The following is a 22,806-nucleotide window of genomic DNA, read 5'->3' on the forward strand; positions in this document are numbered from 1 at the left end:
GCTTACCGTCTAACATCGCCTTAACCAATCAGCTCCTCTCAAAGCAACATCCAACCAATCCAGCCATGCGGGCCATTCCTTCAAGGTAGAATGATAATGAACGTCCATTGACAGACATGGCTCTCACGGAAGTGGGTAAGTGCCGTTGAATTTTATCTAAATAACCTCACCATGAAAGCCACATTTAATAACAACACCTGTTAGGAAATATTTAATTCCTAAAACCGTTGCTAGGACAACAGTAAGAGGTCACCGTATTCTACATTGTAATGCCGACTGAAGCTAACAGCTCTCGGTTAGCTAGCCGCTCCAGTACAGCAATCATCCTACTGTAGGAAAGAGACCACCAGTCCATCGGTTCTTATGCATTAATTGTCGATGCATACTGTATTCTTTACACAATAAAACTGCAACATAAAGGAGTTGCTTAAGTTCTAATTGGCAGATCTGCACTCCCCATCCGTCAGGCTGTTTGGATCCAAGCTGAAACGTCTTCAGACCCTTAAGAAGTCCATTTACTCCAGATGGAATAAAAATATCTTCCTTCCGCATATTTTACAATGCTCTAGGTTTAAAGCTAGCCGTTTGTCAACTACCTGTCTGCTTGCCTGTCCAACTATCCATTCATCCATCCATCCATTCATCCATCCATTCATTCATCTTTGCTTGTGTCTTATTTTCTTTGTGTCTCAGAGCGTAGACGTGGCCAGCATGCTGCTCTGTCCATAGCAGCAATTGTCATCATCCTGGGAGTCCCGTTGTGGTGGAAAACAACTGAAACATACCGTGCCTGGTTGCCTGTTAGTCAGATTAAAGAGTTAGCTGACGTGCAGGTTTGTTTGTGCTTCTTGTTATTACATCTCCCTGGTACAGTATACTCTATGTGCAACTTTTTGAAATTTCTTTCATTTCATTTTGTAGCTCCAGTTGAGTGCCGATGTGGAGGTTGTGTTTGCACGTGGAACTGTGACACCAGAACAACAGAAGAAGGTTCCATTGATGCAAACACAGGATGAGGAACACACAATTGATGGTGACTTTTCAATGCTGTCTCTGATCTTACAAAAGATGAAATCTCCCAAAAAATTGCTGTCTGAAATTATTTTCTTTTCTGTCCAGAAAACACAGTCTTAAGGTACAGGTATGAGACAAGGTACCGCACAGCTACGATCATGGAGGAGGATGCACTGAACCAGCCTACTGCTGCGCGTGAGATGTCTCCTCATCAAATCAGCATTCAGCACTTTACATGCTAATACTTTATTACTAATACTCTCTTGCATCTTCTTCTTCTTTAGAAGCAGATCTGTCCCTGCACACTCTCAGTGAGAGCCCATGTGGTTCTTTGGTTGTGTATGTGATTCCGGAGTCATCCTCACTGCTGCCTGAGGTCAGACCTTTTTGCAAAATGGTGAATGTTTCTGTTTCTGGGTTACATTAATAGATTTCCATGAGTAGATACAAGATTTTGATATCACTGCTGTCTAAACACAGCTCCTTCTGTTGAGACTGCACAGAATAATGTCATGAGGAATAAGTTCAAAATAACACAGTACCCAAAACAAGTCTGTACCTGCCTGCTTTTAAGGATGTAGAAGTCTTTATTGGCCAGCGCCGGACAGCGCTACTGCGTATTGGCACTCAGATGAAAGAGGGAAGGACATTGGAACAATTACTGAGTCATCTGAAGCCTCGGATCAAGCAGCTGCTACAGATGATGTCTTTCAGCCACACTGACATCACTGCTGCCCTCAGCCAAAGAGTCCGTCTCAACCCTGGCAACAAAGACAGCCTTGCTGACACTATGAGACCATTTAAATCCAGCCCAGGTTGGTCTTTGTTTTAAACACAGACATAAAAGACTGTTACTTATTTTCTTTTACAGTCAGTAAATACCACCCAATAAACCAATTTCTTATGTTCCTTGATTCGTTCTTATTTTCTCCTCAGGTTATGAGATAACGTTCAGTCTGTTAAACCCAGACCCAAAGTCACACCGGCTCCACTGGGACATTGAGGAAGCTGTGCAGACATACATCCAACCATTTCTTACAAAATTGGCTCCTTTGGCTAACTTTAGCATTGACTCTCAGGTACCGTGTTTTTTTAAATGTACTGCACTCACACAGTGGTGACAAGGTGCTTGACTTGTGTGTATTAAAGAAGATTAATTCCTTCCAGATCTTGTACTATTCCATGCTTGGTGTCAACCCACGCTTTGACAGCAGCCATAGTGCCTACATTCTCAACTCTGCCAGCCTGGCACATGTCATCAATCCTGTGGAAGCTAGATTAGGTACGATAGAAAACGCTGAATACAATCCGTTTGTGTGTGTGTGTGTGTGTGTGTGTTAGATGTGTATCACTTATTTATTTACATTGCTTTCTAGGCTCAAATGCAGCGTCTTCCAACCCAGTGATGAATTTTCTTCTGTATGTTCCGGATGCCCACCATTCCCCACTTCACATTCATGACTACAAAAAACAGAAAGTGGATACAAATGCATTTCATTCTCCACGGTGGGGTGGAATCATGGTAAAATATCAGAGTATTTACAGAAGTAAAAATAATAATAATGGTTTTATCGTCATATAATTAAAGTATTACACTAGATATTAAAAATGTTGATTTGGTGATTTTGTACTCTTTGTTCAATACTGAGTCAAGAGAAATGTCTTTATCCCTGCTTTTATAGGTCTATAATGTTAATGATTTTTATGGACCAGAAGCTGTGTTCCCTGTTGACATCAACATTGACATGGCCAAAGTCATGAGAGTGTTTCTTTCACAGCTTCGGTAAGTGCCAGTTTACAGTGAAACAATATTGCTAATATTATGGACACTGGTTAACTCTCTTGTTCTGTGTTTTGGCAGGCTGTTGCTAGGTGTGCAGTCATCTACTCCACCATCCGGCTTCCTGTTTGCACCATGCACCAATGTAGGACTCGCTGATTGGGAGCTGGATCGTCTCATGTGGAGTCGCACTGTGGAAAATATTGCAACTGCCACCACAACCATCACTTCTCTCTCACAGCTGCTGGACCAGATAGGAAACATTGTCATCAACGATAATATTGCTCAGCAGGTAGGATGTAGACACTTGAGCATTCAAAAGTATGCTGCAGTTTTTTATATTTGGTTGCACAGATTATCAAAAAATAACCTGAACACGTCTTTCTTCAAATTGGAGAAAATGATGTCTAACTATGAATTCAGACATTAAACATTTAAGACATTAAAACACTCGAGAGTTGCATACCTACATAAAGGTATTCCTACATTTCGCAGGAATGTGCATTCCATTTTGTGTGAACATTAGGAAATCTACTATGAAATGGTTTTGTGTTTGTGTTACTCAGATTTGCTTCATGCTTTTTGAAGTAACTGTACCAGATTCCTTGATGTTGGATGCCCATTCTCAGCATTTAAGATCATGTGTTCATCATCAGTAACGTATGAATTATATTTATAGGATTTTTCAGAATGGTGAATCCAGATCTATCTTTTGTCTCCATAAACCTTCTTATTGCTCTGATATATGAATCCCATCTGTAACTGCACTGTGACTTCATACAGCATCCTCCAAACCATCAAAATATCCTAAATCCAGACCATGATACGATTGCAGAAAGTAGAGGGATTATGTTATCATGATTATATATTTATTTTTACTGATTATTATTATCTTTAAAAACTCTATTCACATTTGGAGAAATCTCTGAAGTGATCTGACTTGCTTAGTGACTCAAATACCGTAGGTCACTATTTCTGGTCAGTGGTAACTGGTTCCCCTGGTTTGAGAAACTGTTGAGCAATCAGCTGTAAGAAAGCATAGGTATGTCATCTTCGTCCTACCTACCTAACTACCTACATAAAACAGTCAACATAAATATTTCTAAGTGTGAATGAGTGATGCAGCTGTAGAAACTAGCCACTTATAGTATCCCTTAATTCAACATTATTGTTTTTTTTTTAATGAAAATGGGGACTTGATATCTTTTAGTACTGATTGTCAGAGGGACTTTGAGGTTCACAGTCGGCTATGTAAGCCTCCCAAATATTCTTTGATCAAAATGAAACATCTTTTTAACTTGTTATTGCTATTGCTGTCACTCAGGTGTCCAGCGCCGTCACTGCTCTGCAGCTGGCTGTTGCAGAGTTGGAAGCTGGGAACCTCATCTTTGCTCTGCAGTACAGTAAAGAGGCCATCTCAGCATCAGAGAGAGCATTTTTTGATCCTTCACTTCTTCACCTCCTCTATTTTCCTGATGACCAGAAGTTTGCGATATACATACCACTCTTCCTGCCCATGTGTGTGCCTATTCTGCAATCACTGTACAAAATCATGTCTGATCTCAGACAAAGACGCAGAGAAAAGCAAGCCAAGAAGGACTGAGATACTTGAAAAGGATTTGTTGAGCAAAGGCATCAAGACTTAAAATTTAGTGGCCTTCAGATTTGGGTTCCAACATAAGCATGAAGAAGGACTCAGGTGGGGGTTGATGTTAACAAATTTTTGATTTGTGATTTTTATTTTTTTCTATTGGTAAGTTTCTAATGAATGGTTGCTTTGACAGTTTGACACTGCATACTGAAGGTATTGAATTGTACTTGTATATGTGCAAAAGGTTAATATTGAATTCCACTTTATTTATTAAGGTTAATTAATTAAGTAAAGTAACTCCTCTTTGTTCGGTCAATTTTTCCATGAACTTGTTTATAGAATGTTTTTTCAAGTTAACCATAACAAGGCTTGTTGTTGACATTTCAAATAATGGGTTGACAAAAATAAAATTACACAAGATCTACATAATACATTTTTCTGAAACAGTAGTCACCTGAATTGCTTAATACATTGATTTTGAAAAGAAATGAACTGATGTGTGTTTCACTGATGTAGTTGAGATGCATATCTTTATCCTGTGCCTCCTGTCCTCAACCAATAAGTAACATGGCTTGAACAACTGTAGTCAAGTTCCTATTTGAGTTCAATGTGAAAAGGGTTAAATAACGAGCATGATTGACTTTTGTTGTTTTCAGTCACATCACACTTTTTTTTAATTAAAGACAGCAATTACCAAGCGGTACTGTATGATTGTTAAAATGTCGATTTTTGTTGATGAAGGGAGGATGTGAATAAAAGCTGTCGGGACAGATACTAAATTAGCTTTAAGGAGAAATATATCTGTGTTTATAGTTTTTTTTAAAGAATGAACTTGGTCAATTGGACAAACGTGTTCGGTGTCGGTTGTAGTTCGTCCTCCGGGTCGACAGGTGGCGTCCAACACTGCATCGAAACTGGCGGTTACGCCGCGCTGTTGAAGGAAGGGTTTCATCGGAGGTTTGGCTGCATGGCCGCGGCTTGGAACTTTTGCTTGTGCTACTGACTGTTTATACATCGACTGATTTCAGCTTCTTAGGCTGTCGCTAAAATATTTAACGTGTTATTATCCGATCTAACGTACATCGAACTACGTTTCATATTGCGTTTGACTTTACGGGATCGTTTTTCCGCTTTGCTAAGTTCCCCAACTATTTATGTTAGCTAGTTTTATGCTAACATGTCTGGCGGAGGTGTAATTCGAGGACCGGCGGGGAGCAACGACTGTCGGATATACGTGGGAAATCTCCCTCCTGATATCCGTTCAAAGGACATTGAAGATTTGTTTTACAAATATGGAGCAATTCGTGATATCGATCTGAAAAACCGAAGAGGAGGACCGCCGTTTGCCTTCGTGCAGTTCGAAGACCCGAGGTGAGCCGCGCTGCTCCGCCATGTCTGAGCGCGGCGCCTATTGTTGCGCCCAAACACGAGTCACAGTAAATTCACCCGATCGCTTGTTAAAAGTAGTGTTTAGTGCAGTATTTTAAATAACTTCCGCGACCTGCAGTAAATAACATCTTCATTTGGGCAGCTGGCTGCACCACAGTGATCGTTACAACATGTGCACACAGAAAAAAGCGGTTGATGGCATGAAATATAAATGCAAGGACTGAGCGCTATTTTGGCTTATAACTACCTTTAGTTTATTTTTATCCAGTTTTGATTTTCAAGCATATAATGCCAGCATAGCTCCCAATCTAAGCTTTAATGTATTTATGCAGAGTGCATGCATATATTATATATCTGTTTAGTTGTCATGATTCATTTTATCTCAGAATAGGGGCTTAAATGTTTCTTGCCCGAGGTTTCTTTTGTCTATGATCTAATTTAGTTTTTGTCAGTGTCAGCCTGTATTTGTAAGAAAACATGTTGCGGCCAAATCAAATAAGTTTTCTTAATGTCTGGATGTTTTAACTTTTGAATTTCCCAGGGATTCTGAGGATGCCGTTTATGGGCGCGATGGCTATGACTACGATGGCTACCGCCTGCGGGTGGAGTTTCCTCGAGGAGGGCGGGGAGGTGGAGGTGGAGGTGGAGGAGGAATGGGACCCCCGAGGGCCAGGCATGGTCCCCCCTCCAGACGTTCAGAGTACAGGGTTCTTGTGTCAGGTGAGTGAAACGTTTCTCTTGCAGGTTGGCCTGATGTCTTCACCTAAACGAATGACCGTGTGAGTTTAACACCACTTTGTCCTCTTAGGTCTCCCTTCCAGTGGAAGCTGGCAGGACCTGAAGGATCATATGCGAGAGGCAGGTGATGTATGTTATGCTGATGTGTACCGTGATGGCACCGGAGTGGTGGAGTTTGTTCGCAAGGAAGACATGAGCTACGCTGTCCGTAAATTGGATAATACCAAGTTTCGCTCTCATGAGGTAGGGTAACATCCTCAGGCTAACTTAATACGTTGGATATGGATACGTTGGATATGGATACTTAATATGTTGGAACTGCAAAGTTTTCTCAAATGAAGAAAGCGGAATTGTGCATGAACATGTAAGTAACTGCTGGTGTAATGTTTGAGTGGTTGCGTAATTTTTGCCTTTTGTCCCGATTAGAGCACTGCAATATGTGTTATTATGATGGTGATGGCTTACAAAAAATAATTTTAGCAAAGCCATCTGTTGTCTACAAGCATTAAACACCTATAGAATACACTGGGCTTTTCTGTTAGCATTTTAAAATAAGTAAAAGATAAAAGTTTTTACAACTAGTCATATTGATTTTGAATGTTCACATCACATAAGGTAAGAAATATTTCACAAACTTGTTCTTTCACAATCAGCAGTCATGTTTTGTGGAGAATCTGCTCCAAGCAAATGTCTTTCTCCAACCTGAGTCCAGTGTGGCGACTTGCAAGTGACAATTAATGCTCAATTCCGTGTGCATGTGTGTTTAGGGAGAGACCGCCTTCATTAGTGTGAAAACGGATGGTGCTCGCAGCCCCAGCTACGATCGTTCCCGCTCTCGGAGCCGCAGCCGAAGCAAGAGCAGATCCCGCAGCTACTCTCCTCATCGCAGCAAAGGCTCTCCTCGTTACTCGCCCCGGCGCTCCCGCTCTCGCACCTAGAGTCAGCTTGACTAAAGCATCGGTGTGCCACAGAGCCAGAGAAGAAATCTTCACATAACTCAACAAATCTGTAAACACACCACAGATGATCTTTTGTGTTGCTTGTTTATGCTGTCTTAGCGTGTTACCTATTCCCTCACTTTCTGTTGTTGCAGTTTTTTTTTAAGCCAGTGAGATGAGTAGTCTGTTTATGGCCCTAAGTCACAATGTTCTACTTCCAGTTTCTCTTTCTCATCACCGGTTTTTCTGCCAACCCTCTCTTTCCTTTCTCTATACTTTCTGTCTGCTGATCGTCCCTTGTATTCTTGGTTTTGTTGCATTGGGTAAGATTTTACTTCTTAAGCATGTGCTGCTGTCCTTTTACCCTCTTGTGTTGTCTGTCTGTAGAATTCAGAGGAACAGAATAGGATGGGAAGAGTGCACACAGTTCATGTTAAGATAAACAGGAGGAGGAGGAGTCATATATGGCAGCAATGGTATGATGGCTGTGCCTTGTTAACTGTGACATCTGAATTGTATGAGGCTATTTTCATTCAGTTGTTGTTTTTTACACACTCTTCACCCCGTTGAATGTTTTCAGTTATGACAACAAGTTTTGTATACCACCCAAAGCTTGTTGTTTGTTGTTTTGCTTTTGCTGTTCATTTAATATCCAAATCTTTTGTTGAACTGATTAAAAATTATGTGAACTCTCATAGATACCTATATTGACAATTTTAGCGTCCAAATTAATTGCTAGGTTACTTTTTGTATTTTTTTGGGATTGATTTTTTTTTTCTTCAAGTTTTGATTCTAACTTACCTCCCTTCTCTTTGGTTCTGCTGGTATTCTGAAGGTTTGGACTGGGCTCATTGTCTCTCCATTCCGGTGCTGGATCAGATCAGGATTAAGATTAGGCTTCAGGATGGATACATGGAGCAGGAGCATTTTACCGGGAGAGGATCCAGAGGATCTCTTACCACCTAACTCCATCAAACCGGAATCACTGTAGTGAAATATATAAACTAAATTGGCAGTTAAATAATCCAAATATTTTTTTATAGATTTTGTGTGGGACCTCAAAGACACATTTTTTTTGAGCAAATTACTTCAATCGATTATTTTTCAGCTTTTTTAAGTGTTAAATGAAGAGCGAAGCTGGGCTCTAAACCATGAGGAGGGCTGGGAGGTGCAGGATGGATCCACCATCGTAAGGAGAGTGGTAAATAGTGAGCATCATGCATTAGCAGTGGAGGAGGGATGGAAATGGGAGAACTGGGAGGCGACAAGGAAATGTGACTTTAATGTGGTTTGTATCTTTTTCCTAGTTCAGTCTTTTCATGAGTGATTTCACATTTTCCTTAAGTTTAATACGATCATAAAGCTTTATTCTCTTTTAATAAAAGTTTCAACAACACAAGTTAAATATTTGTGTTATTCTATCGTGTTTCCCAATATGTAACATCCTTCACATGACTAGATAGATAGATACTTTATTAATCCCGGAGGAAATTGCATTAAGTGTATATTATAAAGATTTTACGACTACTATGTAATACAAATAGAAGACAATGCATTTAAAGTTAGTCACACCTAGTATTAGTGAACAGGTTGATATGACATGAACTGCTGTTTGACACTACTGGTCAATCAGTCTGACTTCACAAAGTTCAAACAGCAATTGATATATCCAGAATGGGATATTGATCTGGAAAACTGAATGGCAGGATTCTAATTCGTCTTGGTAGAATTCAAGTATCTGAGGTGAGCTCCAGTGACTCCTCTTACATGATCTAATGCAGAGTATCTGCTGCTTCCACCTCAATGAATTGTCGTTCATACACTAAAATAGATTAATCAATAGATAAATTACAAAGTCTATGTTCGATCCATTAATATTGTATGTGGTTCAGTTTATCGTTACAAGATTAATCAAACACATCAACCATGCTATTTGAATATAAAACAGTTTCTTTCTGCTCATCAAATTTTTATATTGGCGCTTCCAACCCTACTCTTACTTGAAGCTGAGTCAAATATTTGATCTAAGTCTTGTTTTTTTTTATGTTTCCAGTTTGACAGCATACTGATAAACCCCAAGTGTTGTTGCCTATAGTTACCTAGATTCGGTTGTTATCAATGCACAACTATTAATATTTGATCTGCTACCAAATTCACTATATCAGGCTCCTGCTGCTAGATTAAAATACAGCAGGTGTTATTCCAGTTGTTTTCTAGGTTTTGAGTAGACCTACTGTGCAAGTACAGAACAAGTATATCTTGTATGTTTATTAGTAATAATGAAAATAGCACAGCACATTAAATAAGTTCATGTTTTTAAATGCAACTTGCTGAAAGAGAGCATGTTTTATTGATTGCAGAATGAATTAATGAATTAAATGTGCAGCTGCTTATCAATCAGTGAGTTCCTTCCTCACAGGTCTCCCAGTGGAGGCTGGCAGGAATGAAGGATCACCTTGGAGGAGCAGGTGATGTGTGTAATGCTGATATGTACAGTCATGGTACAGGGGTTGTGGATTTCATATGTGAAGAAGTCATGACCTATCCCATCATGTCCCAACTCACATGAGGCAGGTTAGGGTCAAGGGAGGGAATAGCTGAGGGACTGGATCCTGGAGGTGTGGATGTGTTGAAGGTTTAAGACCTAGGGTGAAGAATTAAAACCACTGGATGTTAAATAAAAGATCATTTCATGGAGAAACATGAACCTGGATGCACAAGATAGATCATGAAATCCTGTTGTATTTTACGGAAATGTGTGTCTGCTCTGTTCTGACATTAGAATTCTGACTATTCTAGAGTGAAATCACAAAATCCTGTTTATTCTCAGCTTTTTAGGTCAGCACAGATAAATTTATTTCACAATATGTCGAGTAAACAAAATGTTATAATACAAATCATAACAAAGAGTTTTTAAAAAAATAAAACTATAATAACTTCACTTCATGTAAAGTTAATTTGATTTTTCTTTGCAATATTTCTCTGGATGCCTTTTGGGAATTAAATTTTATAAAATTAGATTTTTAATATGTTATTAATAGAGGAAAGCTGTTTGATTATGATCACTATCAACTTGGACTGGATTAAAACCACTGATTACGTCATTCTTTGTTCCCTTGACTGGATCTGACCAGATCTCATCGATGAGCCCCGATCACACGGATCGATAGCTCCCCCTGTAGTCTGTGCGGGAGCGGCGGGGGTATGAAAGGCTTGTAACGGTGCATTCTGGGTGGAAATAAGATGCGGGCAGTGTCGGCAAGTGAAAAACGCCATCACTAGGGTGGAGGCTGCGCCTTAGCCAATCACACCGCGGATGAGATGTTGGAGGCGGGCCGCCGGGGACGCACGCTGTCCGGCCATAAGTGAACGAAAGACCGCAGGAGTCTGACGAACACCTGTCAACATTAACGCCGACGATAAAACGGTAAGAGCGCTAACGGACACGGTTGGTGTCGGATGAGCCGTTAGCCCGACAGGTCCGGACGGCGCCGGAGGGCAGACGGAGGCTCTCGTTAGCCCTCCATGCTAATTTTCTTGTCCTTGTGTTTGTCCTGGGAAGCGGCGTGGACGCTCTTTCGCACCTCGTTGGGCGATGCTTGCCGACCCGACGGCGTGAATTGGTGGTGTTGGTGTTGTCCTGTCGTGCACCGCGTTCATTCCCGCAAATATTATGAGGTGAAGAAAAGCCCCCCTGCTCCGGGGTCCCTGATGCTCCAGTGGCTGATCATTTCTTCCAGGATATCCCTTCCATTCATCACATTTAAATCCCTGCTCCCAGACGATCCACCGACTCTTTTGCAGCTCCTGTCCTGAGGTCCTGAGGCAGGAACCTGTTGACTCTTACACCTGAAGGCGGACCAGAGTTTTGTGTGGGGGCTTCACACCTTAACGCTAAAGCCCCCCCAAATCATTCCTAAAACCTTCATTAAGGTTTAACCCTGAAAAACCTATTTTAATATTTTTGGTCTATGCTGTACTTTCTAACTCATACTACATTTAAGTTGCTTAAATGTGGTATTGCTGATATATATATTTTTAGCTTTTGCCCATTTTGGGTTTTTTTTTTGCCTTTTAATTAAAGTTGGTAGCCAACTTATTTTCCTATTGACAAAACTATCAGATGTTTGCAATAACCAAATGAAACAAGAATGCTTTAACTAAAGCAGTAAAACATCTGTTTTCTCACATGCCACACAGAATATCAATCAATTTAATGACTGTGGTCACAGAACCATTTACTCCCTTAGTAATGAACATTTTTAAAGCCCGCTCTTTCTGCTTAGACCTGCTGCCAGGAACCTGAGCCAATACCTTTCGTTTTTAGTTCTACAGAATGTCATGTTTTACATGCTTCAACCTCTGTCTTCTGTTCCCTCCAGATATTTTTTTTGTGTGGGGGTTGAAGTCAGGCCTCTGGGGACTTTTAAGATATGCTTGGGATCTTTGTTTGTTTTTTAAATGCTCGTATACCCCGAGCTTTCTCTCAGATGATGCAATGTTTTATTTTAGGATTCCCTGATATTTTCTAGAATTCATCTTCCTCTATGTGCTGCAGGTATTGGATGTTTGTGTAAACTTGATTACTGAGTGTGGCTGCAATAAATGATAAATGTGCATCTAAAGAGAGGGATCAAAGTTTTTGTGTCTGTGTATAAATAATATTTCAAATGCAAATACACAGACTGAACAGCCAGCAAATGTTTCCATATACAAATAATGTCACATTGAACAATGCTAAGAATGTTTCTGAATGAATTTTTTTGTCTCTCCTGCACAGAGCAACAACAAAACGCCAACATGACTGACAAAAAGGCAGTGATAAAGAATGCAGACATGTCTGAAGAAATGCAGCAGGAAGCTGTGGACTGTGCCATGCAGGCCATGGAGAAATACAATATTGAGAAGGATATTGCCGCCTATGTCAAAAAGGTATGTCATTCATAGAAAAATATAACATGAATGATTGTCAGCTGCATTTTGTATTTGATTTATTCATTGTGTCCCTGCAGGAGTTTGACAAGAAGTACAACCCCACTTGGCACTGCATTGTGGGAAGGAACTTTGGCAGCTATGTGACACACGAGACCAAGCATTTCATCTACTTCTACCTGGGCCAAGTGGCCATTCTACTCTTCAAGTCAGGCTGAAATGGAAACATACCCACACACTACTTTTAATTCAACCTTTAATACTTTATGCCACGCTGTGCGTTTGCTGCCGTCTTTCTGAAGATATGCTTTTTGTCTTGGTTTCTTGCTTGTTTCAGTTTGTTTGCCAACTGCGGTAGAAGCACCATCCGTGGAAGAGGCTTTAGTCATGCCTGGATTAATGTGCCATTCATTGTTACTGGTGTAAAACTATACTTTACTTCTCATGCATTGCGCTGACAGACCCCCTGATTCATTAATTCTGCTTATTTTGCTGTGTGTTGACGTGTGAACCTTGTACATTGTATCATATGGGTATGTTGTAAAATACTTTCATGCCTTGAACTGAGCAACAGATTTTTTTTTTAATGACTTTTATTTTCATTGTCGACTGGTAGTGACTGAACCTGTTGCTGACACATTAAAGAATATCACCTGCTAGAGAGATGTGAGTTTTTGCACATGCTTGAACACTCCAGCTTCAGTTGGCTTGTGAATATGTACAATGTCACTGTTGTATATCTCTGGATTGTAATTTTTTTCGGTATGGTCAGCATAAAGTAAAGTCAGCAAGTTGTATCAACGTTGTGTTTTGTGTATTCATGACAGTTTTGTGATTTCTACATAAAACGTCTTCAAACATTGTTGGGTAGATCAGTATTTTGTATTTTATTCCTTTTATGTATTGTGGGTTCTCTGGCTTCCTCCTTCCACCAAAAGCATGTGCTGAAGGTTAGTTGGCTGTTCCCATATTGACTGTAGGAGTGAGTGGATGCATGTGTGGTTGTGTGTATCTCTATGTGGCTCTCCGGTGCACTGGCGTCATGGCTGGAGTTTCCCCCGCCTCATGCCCTAAGCCAGCTGGGATAGGCTCCGGCTTCCCGTGACCTGCGACAGTGTATAAAGCGGTGATGAGAAAATGGATGAATGAATGTTTTGTGGTCATAATTACAAAGGAACTCCTTTTATAAAGTTAGAAATAAGTTTCTTAATTAAATCTAGGATCAGCCCTCTCAGCTGGGATAGGGTCCAGCTAAATCGTGACCTGAAATGGTAAAATGATGGATGGGTGGATGGATGAACGATGGATGGATGAACAATGGATGGACAAGTGGATGGATGGATGAACGATGGATGGATGGATGGATGAACGATGGAAGGATGGATAGGGGGATGGATGGATACTGTATATGATGTTCCTGGGGCAGGTAGCACCACCTCTACCTCACGGCAGGCGGCGGTAGTGAGTCCCACTCTCGCTTGTCGGGCTTTAGTTTGGGAGTCATGGCCGCTGAGACGTGGGTGTTCGCTCCGTTCGGAGGAGCCCGTGGCCCCGTCTCCCCTTTCCCATCCGCGGAGGCCGCTACCTTCGGACCCGACGGCCGGCGGCTCGGATGTCTGTCGGACGCCGAGAAGCACTTCGCGCGCTGCGCCGCGAAGCTGCGCTGCCTTCGGGCTGGGTCGCTCCAGCTCCGGGAGGAGCTCAACGTGCTGCTGGACAAGCTGCTGTCCGAAAACTACAGCAGAACCTCGGAGACCAACACCAGCACCAACATCAAACCAGAGGTACTCGTCTTTTTACTGAAGCACTGAAAAGTTTTGAGTCCCTCGTTGTTTTGAGCCGCTCATCCGGATCCGGCAGCAGCTGGAGCAGGGAGGCCCAGACCCACGTTTCTTCAGCCGCCTCCATCGACTCCTCTGAGGCCAAGGAGTCCAGGGTCTCCCGCTGATGGACATACCTGTCCAGGGGGCATCCAGAACACCTGAACTGGTTCTTCTCTACACAGTGTCCCATCTCCTAGGCTGAGACCCCCACCTTGTGGAGGAAACTCATTCATCCCCTTGTACTGGACTCCTGATCTTCTCATTGCTCAGAGGTCAGGACCAGAGGTCAGGTCCAGAATGTAGACAGAGCGCTAAATGAAGAGCTTTGCCTTGTGGCTCATTCGTCTCCTCATCACTCCCTGGTGGAGTCACAACAACAGTTTGCCTGTCTATTTCCCCCTCCCTCGTGATTAACACCCAAGAGATACTTGGGGGAGAAACTCCTCTCCCACCCAGAGTGAGCACTCCACTCTTTTTCTGCAGAGAGCTATGGTCTCAGATTTCGAGGTGCTCATCTTCATCCTCATCCTCATCACACTGGGCTGTAAACTGCTCCAGTGTAAACTGCTCCAGGGTCACGCCGTCGGCACAAAGCACAAATAGAACTCTAAGGCCACTGACCCCGAAGCCCCCCGACCACCTGGAGATTATGTCCATAACTTTATAACATACATGAATGATCATGGTGAAACAACAAATACCAGTCACAAAAAATATATATATATATATAAATCTGTGTGATACGGGAACTGATACTATAAATCAAATTGGAAATAAAATGAAGAAGATAAAAATATATACTGGAAGAAAGAAAGGGTGAAACAGTTTGATCCCTGGTAATTTTAGGTAAAATCAAGAAATTATCAATGTAGACATTATAAATAGACAACCATTTGTTTGCTTTTATTACTGTCTTGGTTGTGCTGAATCTCTCATCTTCCCTTGCAGGATGTGTGCAGTCTGCTGAAACACGTTAGTTCACTCGTGCCGCTGAGTCAAGAGCATTTAGTAGTGAAAGTCTGCCAGGTCGTACATCGTCTGCTGCCTCCACTAAAGGTAACGGTCCTCCTAGAAAACCACTAGAGCTCAGACACACTCCGTTCACTTCTGGTAAATATGCTGCTTCCTTTAAATGAAGCCAATATTCTTTTCCTGTCCTCACTGCTGACACAGATAATAATGGACGAAACGACATTGGATGAATTGCTGAGCTACACCACCAGAGCGCTGAAGGCGTGCAGCGCGTGGACACACTCGGACATCCTCGTGGCAATCTCTGCAATGGCTTATGGGAATGGTTCTCGGTGCCACAAGGTAGATATTTATTCTATGGAATCGTACTGCTCCACAGAAACGTTGAATATTGAGATTAAGATTAGTTGGTTTTATTTTCATTCACAGCACCTCGGTGACCTGCTAGATGAAGACGGAGTTCTCCGACAGTATAGTTCTCCATCCCAGCCAAACATAGAGCTACGCCAAGTTGCTCTTACCTGTATGGCTAACATCTGTGTCAAGTGAGTTTTATAAAAGATGCTTTTAAAGTACGGGTTCTTGTTAAAAAAATATTTTTGAGGTACTTAAATTTCTACTATCGTTAAGGATTTAGCTTCACTTTTGCTTCAACAACATGTTAAATGACAAGATGAAAACTGAATGTGAAAATGTGTGTGTGTCTGTGTGTGTGTGTGAGTGAGACGGTTACCCTAAAGACAATAATCCCTCAGATTATTAGCTCTCCTCCAACCTTGTCAGTTGTTTCTGCTCTGCTGGTTCTCTCCAGGATGCCTGGCCTGCCGCCTTTGGACGATGGTTACAGAAGTGTGTGTTTTGAAACCTTTGTGAACACGCTGCAGTCACCCAAACCTGCCGACACCGATGAGCTCTTCTACTGCCTGGTAAGGAGCATCGATGCATTGTAAATGTAAATTTAAGCAGGAAGAAGTATGAATTGTCAAAGAAGACCCTAACTTTCCTTTTGTGTTCTCTGTACAGCTGATCGAGTCGGCGCTGAGGGGGCTTCAGTATTGCTTCTCTGGTGAAAAGTCCAAACTCGGAGCGGAGGAGGTCGGGTCGACACTGGCTTTACTTAAGGTCCAAAATTATAACATGTTTGTGATTCGTTTGCAACCTCGTTTCTACTATTTTCTTATGCAGAAAGTTTAACTTGTGTTTTCATGTTTTCTGCAGAGGTTCATGTTCCTGGGTACTCCGGGTGTGAATGTTACGTGGCCGTCTGTGCTTTACCCAACTCCTCTTCCTCAGTACGAGTGTTTAGCTATAACAAAACCCGCTGAAACACCCTCAGCTCCACCAAAACAAACCAACACACCAGGCAAAAGCACAGGGGTGAGGTTTGTTCCCTTCTACAGAGGAATACGTCAAAGGTAACGTTTACAGTACAGTTAACATTTGTAACGTCTCTCCTCAGAATAAAAAGAAGAAAGCCAGAGGAAAGGGGAAGAAGATGAGCACCGAGGAGAGGAAAGGAAAGGATGGAGAAGAGGATGATCACAAAGCACGACCTTCACTCCAGAAGGAAGTGAGAGGAGAAGGAGAGACGAAAGCCTCTGAGCCGTTTCTCTACCCGTCCTGGAAAAGAATCAGTTCTGACTCAGAGGTTTCTGACTCAGAGGGCAATGCACAGAATAATTTAAGGTGCGTCCAAATCATTGCATTCTCTTTTTTTTTTAGGTTCATGTACGAAGGTCGAAGCTTCTTTTTATGCATGCATTGCATCACTGCAACTGTCAGATGTCCTGAAAAAGCACGTTACAGTTACTCCAAACCGTTTCTTTCTCAGGTTCAACCACGGTCGTGTGCGTCAGGTGGCGTTGCAATGCCTGTTAGCGTTGGTGAAAGGAATGACGAGGAGGACCCTGTATGGGTACTGGTCCTCCTTCATCCCCGACTCTCCTATTGGGGGTCCGCAACCACTCACTCTCATCACACTTATATTGAAGGACTCCTCGTCAAAGGTGTGCATGCCCCGCTGTTCTGCTTGCTTCCTTCTTGATGTGCATGACCGTAGCATCTATTTCCTCCCTCCAGGTGCGTATGTGTGCGGCTCAGGTGTTGTCGGCCATGCTGGAATCTTCCCGTCAGTTCTTGGCCATGGCTGAAGATACGGCGTCTCCTCGGACGTCTTACACCCCTTTATCCTTCTTGCTGGCCAGCTCTGTCAGGGAACTGCACCGAGCTCTCAGTCTGGCTGTTGTAGCTGAGAGCTCCTCTCAGATGCTCATACAGATCATCAAGGTACAAACACTCCCATCAACACAGTTATATGTTGACCCATTTTCTGGATGCTGCTCCTCTTATTCCAAAACAACATTTTCTAAAAATGATTATTTCGGTCTCATTACCGAAAGAAAGCTCATCGATGCAAAAGTTTTTTAGAAATTTAAGGGCCTCACATTTCAAATTTGTATAGTATATATATGACGCTAATTCTCAGTCTTAACTCAAGATCAGCTGCTGAACCTTTGCTGATTATTACACTTGCAGGAGAGGCAGTGACCAAATCACAACAATATGGCATCAGTGTGTTATGGATAAATATGGCTATCTGCAAATGTTAAATGTGAATCAGCTGTCAGATAAATTATTTTGGAACCGTTCATATGTGCCACATTATTATTAAAATATTTTCCCCACATGAACAGCTGGAGTAATACATGAAAAAATAAATGGGTTGCTAAAAATGACACAGTGGCTTGTTGTCCTCATGCAATCTCCTCCTCCTGACTGTTAGTGTCTGGCCTACTTGGTGATGAATGCACCCTACCACCGTCTCAGACCAGGCCTCCTCAGCCCCCTCTGGAAGCAGGTGCATCACTTTGTGCACCACAGAGGTTTGTATCAGGTCTGTGTAGTGCAAAAGGATTTAAGAAAAACCTTTCAGTGAAACGTTGTTGAAATAAAACTCCTCCATCTGTAGATGCAAACGTCCGAGTGTCAGTTCTGACGCTTTACGGGGCTTTGGTGAAAACTCAGGCTCCTCTCCCTGAGGTGCAGCTCCTCCTCCAGCAGCCAGGGGGCAGTAGCAGCGCCGGGTCGCGTACTCCAAAGGACTCTGCCCTCAGCTGGAGACAGAGAGATTCAGGAACTTCACCCTCTTGTACGCCACACACTCCATCCCAGAAGACCTCTGGCACACACTCCCCCTGTGTTCCCCACACACCAGGGGAGGAGGTCACTTCTCTCCCGTGGTTGATTCAGGTGTGTGTGTCACTGGTGACTCATCCTAGAGAGGACCAATCAGACAGCGAGGGGCCAGGAACTGCAGGGGGTGTTGCTTTTGAGCCCCTCCCTGTTCGACTGGAAGCGCTACAGGTGAGAGACGATGGGTGGGACAAAGTGACAAAAGAAAAGTTGTTTCTGAAGGCGTTCATATCAAGTGTGTCCTGTGCGTTCCAGGTCATGTGCCACCTGATGGGTCACTACTTCTCAACAGTCCAAGCATATCTGTTTGAAATAGCAAAGGTGGGCACCCACTGCCTGGGAGACCCAGACCCCTTCATACAACTGCATGGAACAAAGGTAACACCATAGCATCACTCTCACCCTACCGTCGTCCCACATTCACAGTAGAGATCATGTAAGTGGACATTTTATGGGAGCTGTCTGCATTCTTTTTTATTTTTTATTTTTTGTAGTTACTGGAAGAGTTGGGGACAGCAGTCATGATGCAGTACAGACCAGAGAACAATGTTCCTGAGAACTTGAGAGTCCCCATAAGTCAAGTGAGTACAGATGGTTTTTATTCCATATTTATTAGTTTTAATTCAAAGCATATTTTTTAATTCCTATTATTGTTTATGTCCTTTGATTGCTCATTATTTTCTTTTCCTATATGGTTTTTAATTAATGCGTTCACAGAAACTGATTAGGGACAGATCAATTTCATCTGCATGTTTATTTTTCTACTTTCTCCAAATCATATACAGTACAGTATTTTCTGCACTATAAGACGCACTGGACTGTAAGGCGCACCCTCAATGAATGGCCTATTTCCAAACTTTTTACATATATAAGGCGCACTGGATTATAAGGCATTTTTTTTAGAAAATTAAGGCTTTTAGGTGCGCCTTATAGTATAGAAAATACTGTACGTATATTTATCCTCTGCCATTTGAGTCTTGCTGGTTGTTCATCTTTAACTTTGGCCTGATGTGAATGTTAATATCAGAACTTTAGTTATGTAAGTGGAGAGCACTAATGCACAGTTTTAAGTTAAGTGAACTAATATTTTAATGTGTTGGTTTCTTATATGGAAATCCTGTAGGTGCAGACATTTTGGTCCGATCTGTTGAGTGGTCCTCTGAACAGAGTTCTGCAGAACAATGAGCATCACATGCTGCAGGCGGTCGTCTGCGACGCACTTGCCTCCATCGTGCCGCAGGTTTTCAGCCAGTTACCTGTGAGTTCCACTTATTTTGGACAATATTTGTTTTCATTATTCATTTACCACAGAGCTGTTCATGTGATGTGTTTTTTCTTTTTTTTTAAGGAAAAGACCAAGCTGATGTGCATCACCGTGCTACTGGGGCACGCCTACATCGACGTGTCTCTGCTGAGGGCCGCAGCCATCAGGGCTCTGGGACTCTTCGTACTGTTCCCTTGTCTAAGAGAGGTTAGGCTCCGAGAACAAACACATATTTCTGACCCATAAGGAGATTTTAAATAGGTTTTTGTTTTTTCTCTTCAATCTTTTCTCAGGATGTGATGTTTTTGGCAGATACAGCAAACGCCATCCTCGCTGCTCTAGATGATCCTCATAAAAATGTTCGTTCCAAGGCTTCCTGGTCCCTGGGCAACCTCACAGATACACTAATTGTGAACATGTGAGAAAACATCGCTGCACCCTTGTCCTACAAAATAAAAATTCACATCATCTATGACTGTATTTCTTTAGGTTAGCAACTAAGAGGTGCTTTTAAAAATAAAAGAAAATGTTGGTTTAGCTCATTTAGATAGAAGTGTTCTCACACACACACACACACACACACACACAAACACACGTGTTAAAGGTTAGGCTCATATATATATACATATGTAAGAGTTATTTGGATATCACTTACTGTAATCTGTTGTTTTTTCAGGCAGAATATTGGCCTGGAATTCCAAGAAGAAATATCAGACATGCTGCTGCTCAAGATTTTGCAGGCAGCCACTCGAGCAACGTCCGACAGAGAAAAGGTAAATGTTCACGGTTTTACACACAAGACCAACACACACAGTTTTGTTAACTCTAGCCACATTATGTCCTCTATTGAAATCATTTCAAAATGCACCAGTCTGGTAAAGATGAATTAACCGGATCTTCCTCCTTTCAAATGCGTTTAGGTGAAGGCTAATGCAGTGCGATCGCTTGGGAACGTGCTTCATTTCCTACGTCAGAGTCAGCTGTCCCGATCTGCGTTCCAACGTCCGCTGGAAGACGCCGTCCGCGCTCTGGTTACTACTATCCAATCTGATGCCATCATGAAGGTCAGATGGAATGCCTGCTACGCATTGGGAAATGTCTTCAGAAACCAAGCCCTGTCGCTCGGTAAGTGTTTATCCACAGGTCATTCAGCTGGGATGTTTCACAGCTTTTAAACAACAGGCACATTGACTTAAGTGGGATTTCTTCTGATGAGGTTAGTTTTAACCGTTAGTTTCTGTTTCTTCTCCCTTTCAGACTCAGCCTTGTGGGCTCGTGATGCGTTCTCCTCCCTCTGCCATGTTGTCACGTCGTGCACAAACTTCAAGGTGCGAATCAAAGCCGCCGCTGCCCTGGCAGTCCCCAAACATCGCAGTTGCTACGGCGACACAGAGCAGTTCATCCATGTGTGGCATTCCCTGGTCACAGCGCTGGAAAAGAGCGAAGACACGAACGATTACTTAGAGTGTCGCTACAGCGTCAGTCTGCGACACACTCTCTCACAATCTCTCCTACACCTGCTGAGTATCAGCCAATCACAGGACATGCCCGCTCTTGGAAAGTCATTGTCCGGGGAAGAGGGGATAATTATCAAAGAGCATTTAATCAAATATGTCAAGGTCGAGGAAATACAAAGAGTTGAAGAAGAGAAAGATGCTGGGGAGGACAGTTTCACCCCTCAGCAGAGAGTTCAAGGTCTGCAGCAGGTTGTGATCAGACTGAAGGAGTTGAAAAGCGAAGGAGAGCGACAGACAGAGGAGGAGAGCAGTATGGAGGTGGTGGTTCATTTCCTGGAGGACTTGCTCAGGACCTGTGAGGAGCTTTAAAGAGTTTTCACAAGTGGGCTTCAGAAAATCGATCTGAGATCATGAAGACTGTTTAGACACTGACTGAGAGGAAAGATTACGTTAATCAGGAACCATGAGACTGCCTTTTTCTGTACATGGAGACTATCAGTGCCTTGATGCTTTTTTATTTCTTCCATTCATAGCAATTATAGGTGCGGTCATTTGGGTTAAGTATTGTTTGGGTTTAATGATTCTGATTGCACCTGGAATTCTGGTTTTTGGTTCCATATTTTTTGTCTCTTAATTTAAATGAGACATTTCTTTCATTACTTCTTTTTTATTGAACCTAATATTTAAAAGAACAAATATTAGGAACTATTGTCTTCTTTAGAAAGTAAAGAGCATAATTTATTGACATTGTCAATGTGAAATCTCATTATCAATATGTTTAATATGGACTAATCTCAACAGGATGTCTTATGAAGTCTTGGCCATCGGCCCTGGTCTGTGAACACAAATCAAACTTAGGGGTTATGGTACAGAAGACACAACATTTTAATCACTTTAAGAAAGTGAGGTCAGTCGGCAGATTTCATAAGTTTTTTTTGCACATCTGGGTGTTCACAAAATTATTTTTAAAATGATCAATGCAATGGAAACGATGCAGAAAATTCAGGAAGCTGTTGCATTGTTTGTCATCTTTACAGCTTTTCAATAGCTTGTGTCTTCTAATCACATTTTACACAAGCAATGTTTAGTTTACGCTATGAAATGATTTACTACATTAAGTCAAATAAACAACTTTGAATGTTTTTTGACATTGGGCTCTGTGGCACACAGACATTTTTTCTTTTCATAAACTATTATGAGGGCTAAAAATTGATGTCACTGACTATTAAGTAATTCATGATTCTATTGTGATACTTTGAACTGTCATATGTTCAAGTGTTATCCAGTAAGAACAATTCAACAGGCAGTTTAACAATAATGCAAAGCAGAATCGACTCATCCCTTCTACAAAACATGGAAGTGCAGTGTGGTGAAGATGTCATGGCATCTTTTTTCATATTCCAGTTGTTACTGCAACATTATTCTATCTGCTGTCTCTTCATGATTAAAGTGTATTTAACATTCCAACATTCAGTCACTATTATTTTCTCACTTTTCATTTGCTGAAATTATTACTTGTCATAGTAAATGTTGATCTGAACCTTTAACTTGTGAAAGTATCATTATTTCAAATGTGAAGAAATATTTGATCGATCTAGTGTGATAACAGATAAACCATGACTGATTTGATGTCCTTAGCGATGGGAAATTCAAATCATTTCACTGCAGTTTTGGGGGGAAAAATGCTAAAGCTAAAATGCACCCTATCACTTAAAT

General features: G+C 41.8%; 4 protein-coding genes across 7 annotated transcripts; all 4 read left to right on the forward strand.

The window, feature by feature from the left end:
* Positions 1 to 67: 67 nt before the first annotated feature.
* On the forward strand, positions 68 to 5,082 carry pigs (phosphatidylinositol glycan anchor biosynthesis, class S). The gene is made up of 12 exons (XM_068331408.1): positions 68 to 135; positions 694 to 833; positions 922 to 1,033; positions 1,120 to 1,209; positions 1,299 to 1,390; positions 1,589 to 1,829; positions 1,951 to 2,093; positions 2,182 to 2,296; positions 2,391 to 2,536; positions 2,697 to 2,797; positions 2,876 to 3,086; positions 4,119 to 5,082. The coding sequence occupies exons 1-12, from the start codon at positions 117 to 119 to the stop codon at positions 4,395 to 4,397; spliced, it is 1,689 nt and encodes a 562-aa protein (XP_068187509.1). The 5' UTR covers positions 68 to 116; the 3' UTR covers positions 4,398 to 5,082.
* Positions 5,083 to 5,330: 248 nt separating this feature from the next.
* On the forward strand, positions 5,331 to 8,873 carry srsf1b (serine and arginine rich splicing factor 1b). Of its 4 annotated transcripts, XR_011037806.1 has the most exons (6): positions 5,331 to 5,756; positions 6,316 to 6,494; positions 6,583 to 6,755; positions 7,280 to 7,520; positions 7,838 to 7,926; positions 8,286 to 8,873. XR_011037806.1 is itself a non-coding variant. In XM_068330810.1 (4 exons), exons 1-4 carry the CDS (start codon positions 5,563 to 5,565, stop codon positions 7,448 to 7,450), a joined length of 717 nt encoding a protein of 238 aa, XP_068186911.1. In that variant the 5' UTR covers positions 5,331 to 5,562; the 3' UTR covers positions 7,451 to 8,873. The 4 variants fall into 4 exon arrangements, 1 of the variants encoding a protein (XP_068186911.1); XR_011037804.1 differs by having other exon boundaries at positions 7,280 to 7,926; XR_011037805.1 differs by having other exon boundaries at positions 7,838 to 8,873.
* Positions 8,874 to 10,740: 1,867 nt separating this feature from the next.
* Positions 10,741 to 13,228, forward strand: dynll2b (dynein, light chain, LC8-type 2b). The gene is made up of 3 exons (XM_068331430.1): positions 10,741 to 10,877; positions 12,231 to 12,382; positions 12,463 to 13,228. Exons 2-3 carry the CDS (start codon positions 12,251 to 12,253, stop codon positions 12,598 to 12,600), a joined length of 270 nt encoding a protein of 89 aa, XP_068187531.1. The 5' UTR covers positions 10,741 to 10,877; positions 12,231 to 12,250; the 3' UTR covers positions 12,601 to 13,228.
* A 656-nt stretch (positions 13,229 to 13,884) lies between these two features.
* heatr6 (HEAT repeat containing 6) lies at positions 13,885 to 22,601 on the forward strand. The gene is made up of 20 exons (XM_068331250.1): positions 13,885 to 14,166; positions 15,154 to 15,261; positions 15,379 to 15,519; positions 15,607 to 15,722; positions 15,989 to 16,103; positions 16,201 to 16,299; positions 16,396 to 16,554; positions 16,637 to 16,863; positions 17,009 to 17,183; positions 17,257 to 17,463; positions 17,960 to 18,059; positions 18,146 to 18,540; positions 18,625 to 18,747; positions 18,864 to 18,950; positions 19,493 to 19,627; positions 19,718 to 19,840; positions 19,927 to 20,051; positions 20,310 to 20,406; positions 20,554 to 20,758; positions 20,891 to 22,601. Exons 1-20 carry the CDS (start codon positions 13,885 to 13,887, stop codon positions 21,457 to 21,459), a joined length of 3,588 nt encoding a protein of 1,195 aa, XP_068187351.1. The 3' UTR covers positions 21,460 to 22,601.
* Positions 22,602 to 22,806: the final 205 nt, after the last annotated feature.

The sequence above is a fragment of the Antennarius striatus genome, chromosome 13, assembly GCF_040054535.1.
Source record: "Antennarius striatus isolate MH-2024 chromosome 13, ASM4005453v1, whole genome shotgun sequence".
Taxonomy (NCBI): domain Eukaryota; kingdom Metazoa; phylum Chordata; class Actinopteri; order Lophiiformes; family Antennariidae; genus Antennarius; species Antennarius striatus.

Bases quoted from the DNA above. Each gene is read 5' to 3' on its own strand.
- pigs (XM_068331408.1), top strand. The intron at 1,034-1,119 runs GTGACTTTTCAA...TTTTCTGTCCAG, and splicing joins TGAGGAACACACAATTGATG to AAAACACAGTCTTAAGGTAC. The intron at 2,537-2,696 runs GTAAAATATCAG...CTGCTTTTATAG, and splicing joins CACGGTGGGGTGGAATCATG to GTCTATAATGTTAATGATTT.
- dynll2b (XM_068331430.1), top strand. From the start codon at position 12,251: ATGACTGACAAAAAGGCAGTGATAAAGAATGCAGACATGTCTGAAGAA. The intron at 12,383-12,462 runs GTATGTCATTCA...GTGTCCCTGCAG, and splicing joins TTGCCGCCTATGTCAAAAAG to GAGTTTGACAAGAAGTACAA.
- heatr6 (XM_068331250.1), top strand. From the start codon at position 13,885: ATGGCCGCTGAGACGTGGGTGTTCGCTCCGTTCGGAGGAGCCCGTGGC. The intron at 15,723-15,988 runs GTGAGTTTTATA...GGTTCTCTCCAG, and splicing joins ATGGCTAACATCTGTGTCAA to GATGCCTGGCCTGCCGCCTT. The intron at 18,060-18,145 runs GTTTGTATCAGG...CTCCATCTGTAG, and splicing joins TCACTTTGTGCACCACAGAG to ATGCAAACGTCCGAGTGTCA.
- srsf1b (XM_068330810.1), top strand. From the start codon at position 5,563: ATGTCTGGCGGAGGTGTAATTCGAGGACCGGCGGGGAGCAACGACTGT. The intron at 5,757-6,315 runs GTGAGCCGCGCT...TGAATTTCCCAG, and splicing joins GTGCAGTTCGAAGACCCGAG to GGATTCTGAGGATGCCGTTT. The intron at 6,495-6,582 runs GTGAGTGAAACG...TTGTCCTCTTAG, and splicing joins GTACAGGGTTCTTGTGTCAG to GTCTCCCTTCCAGTGGAAGC.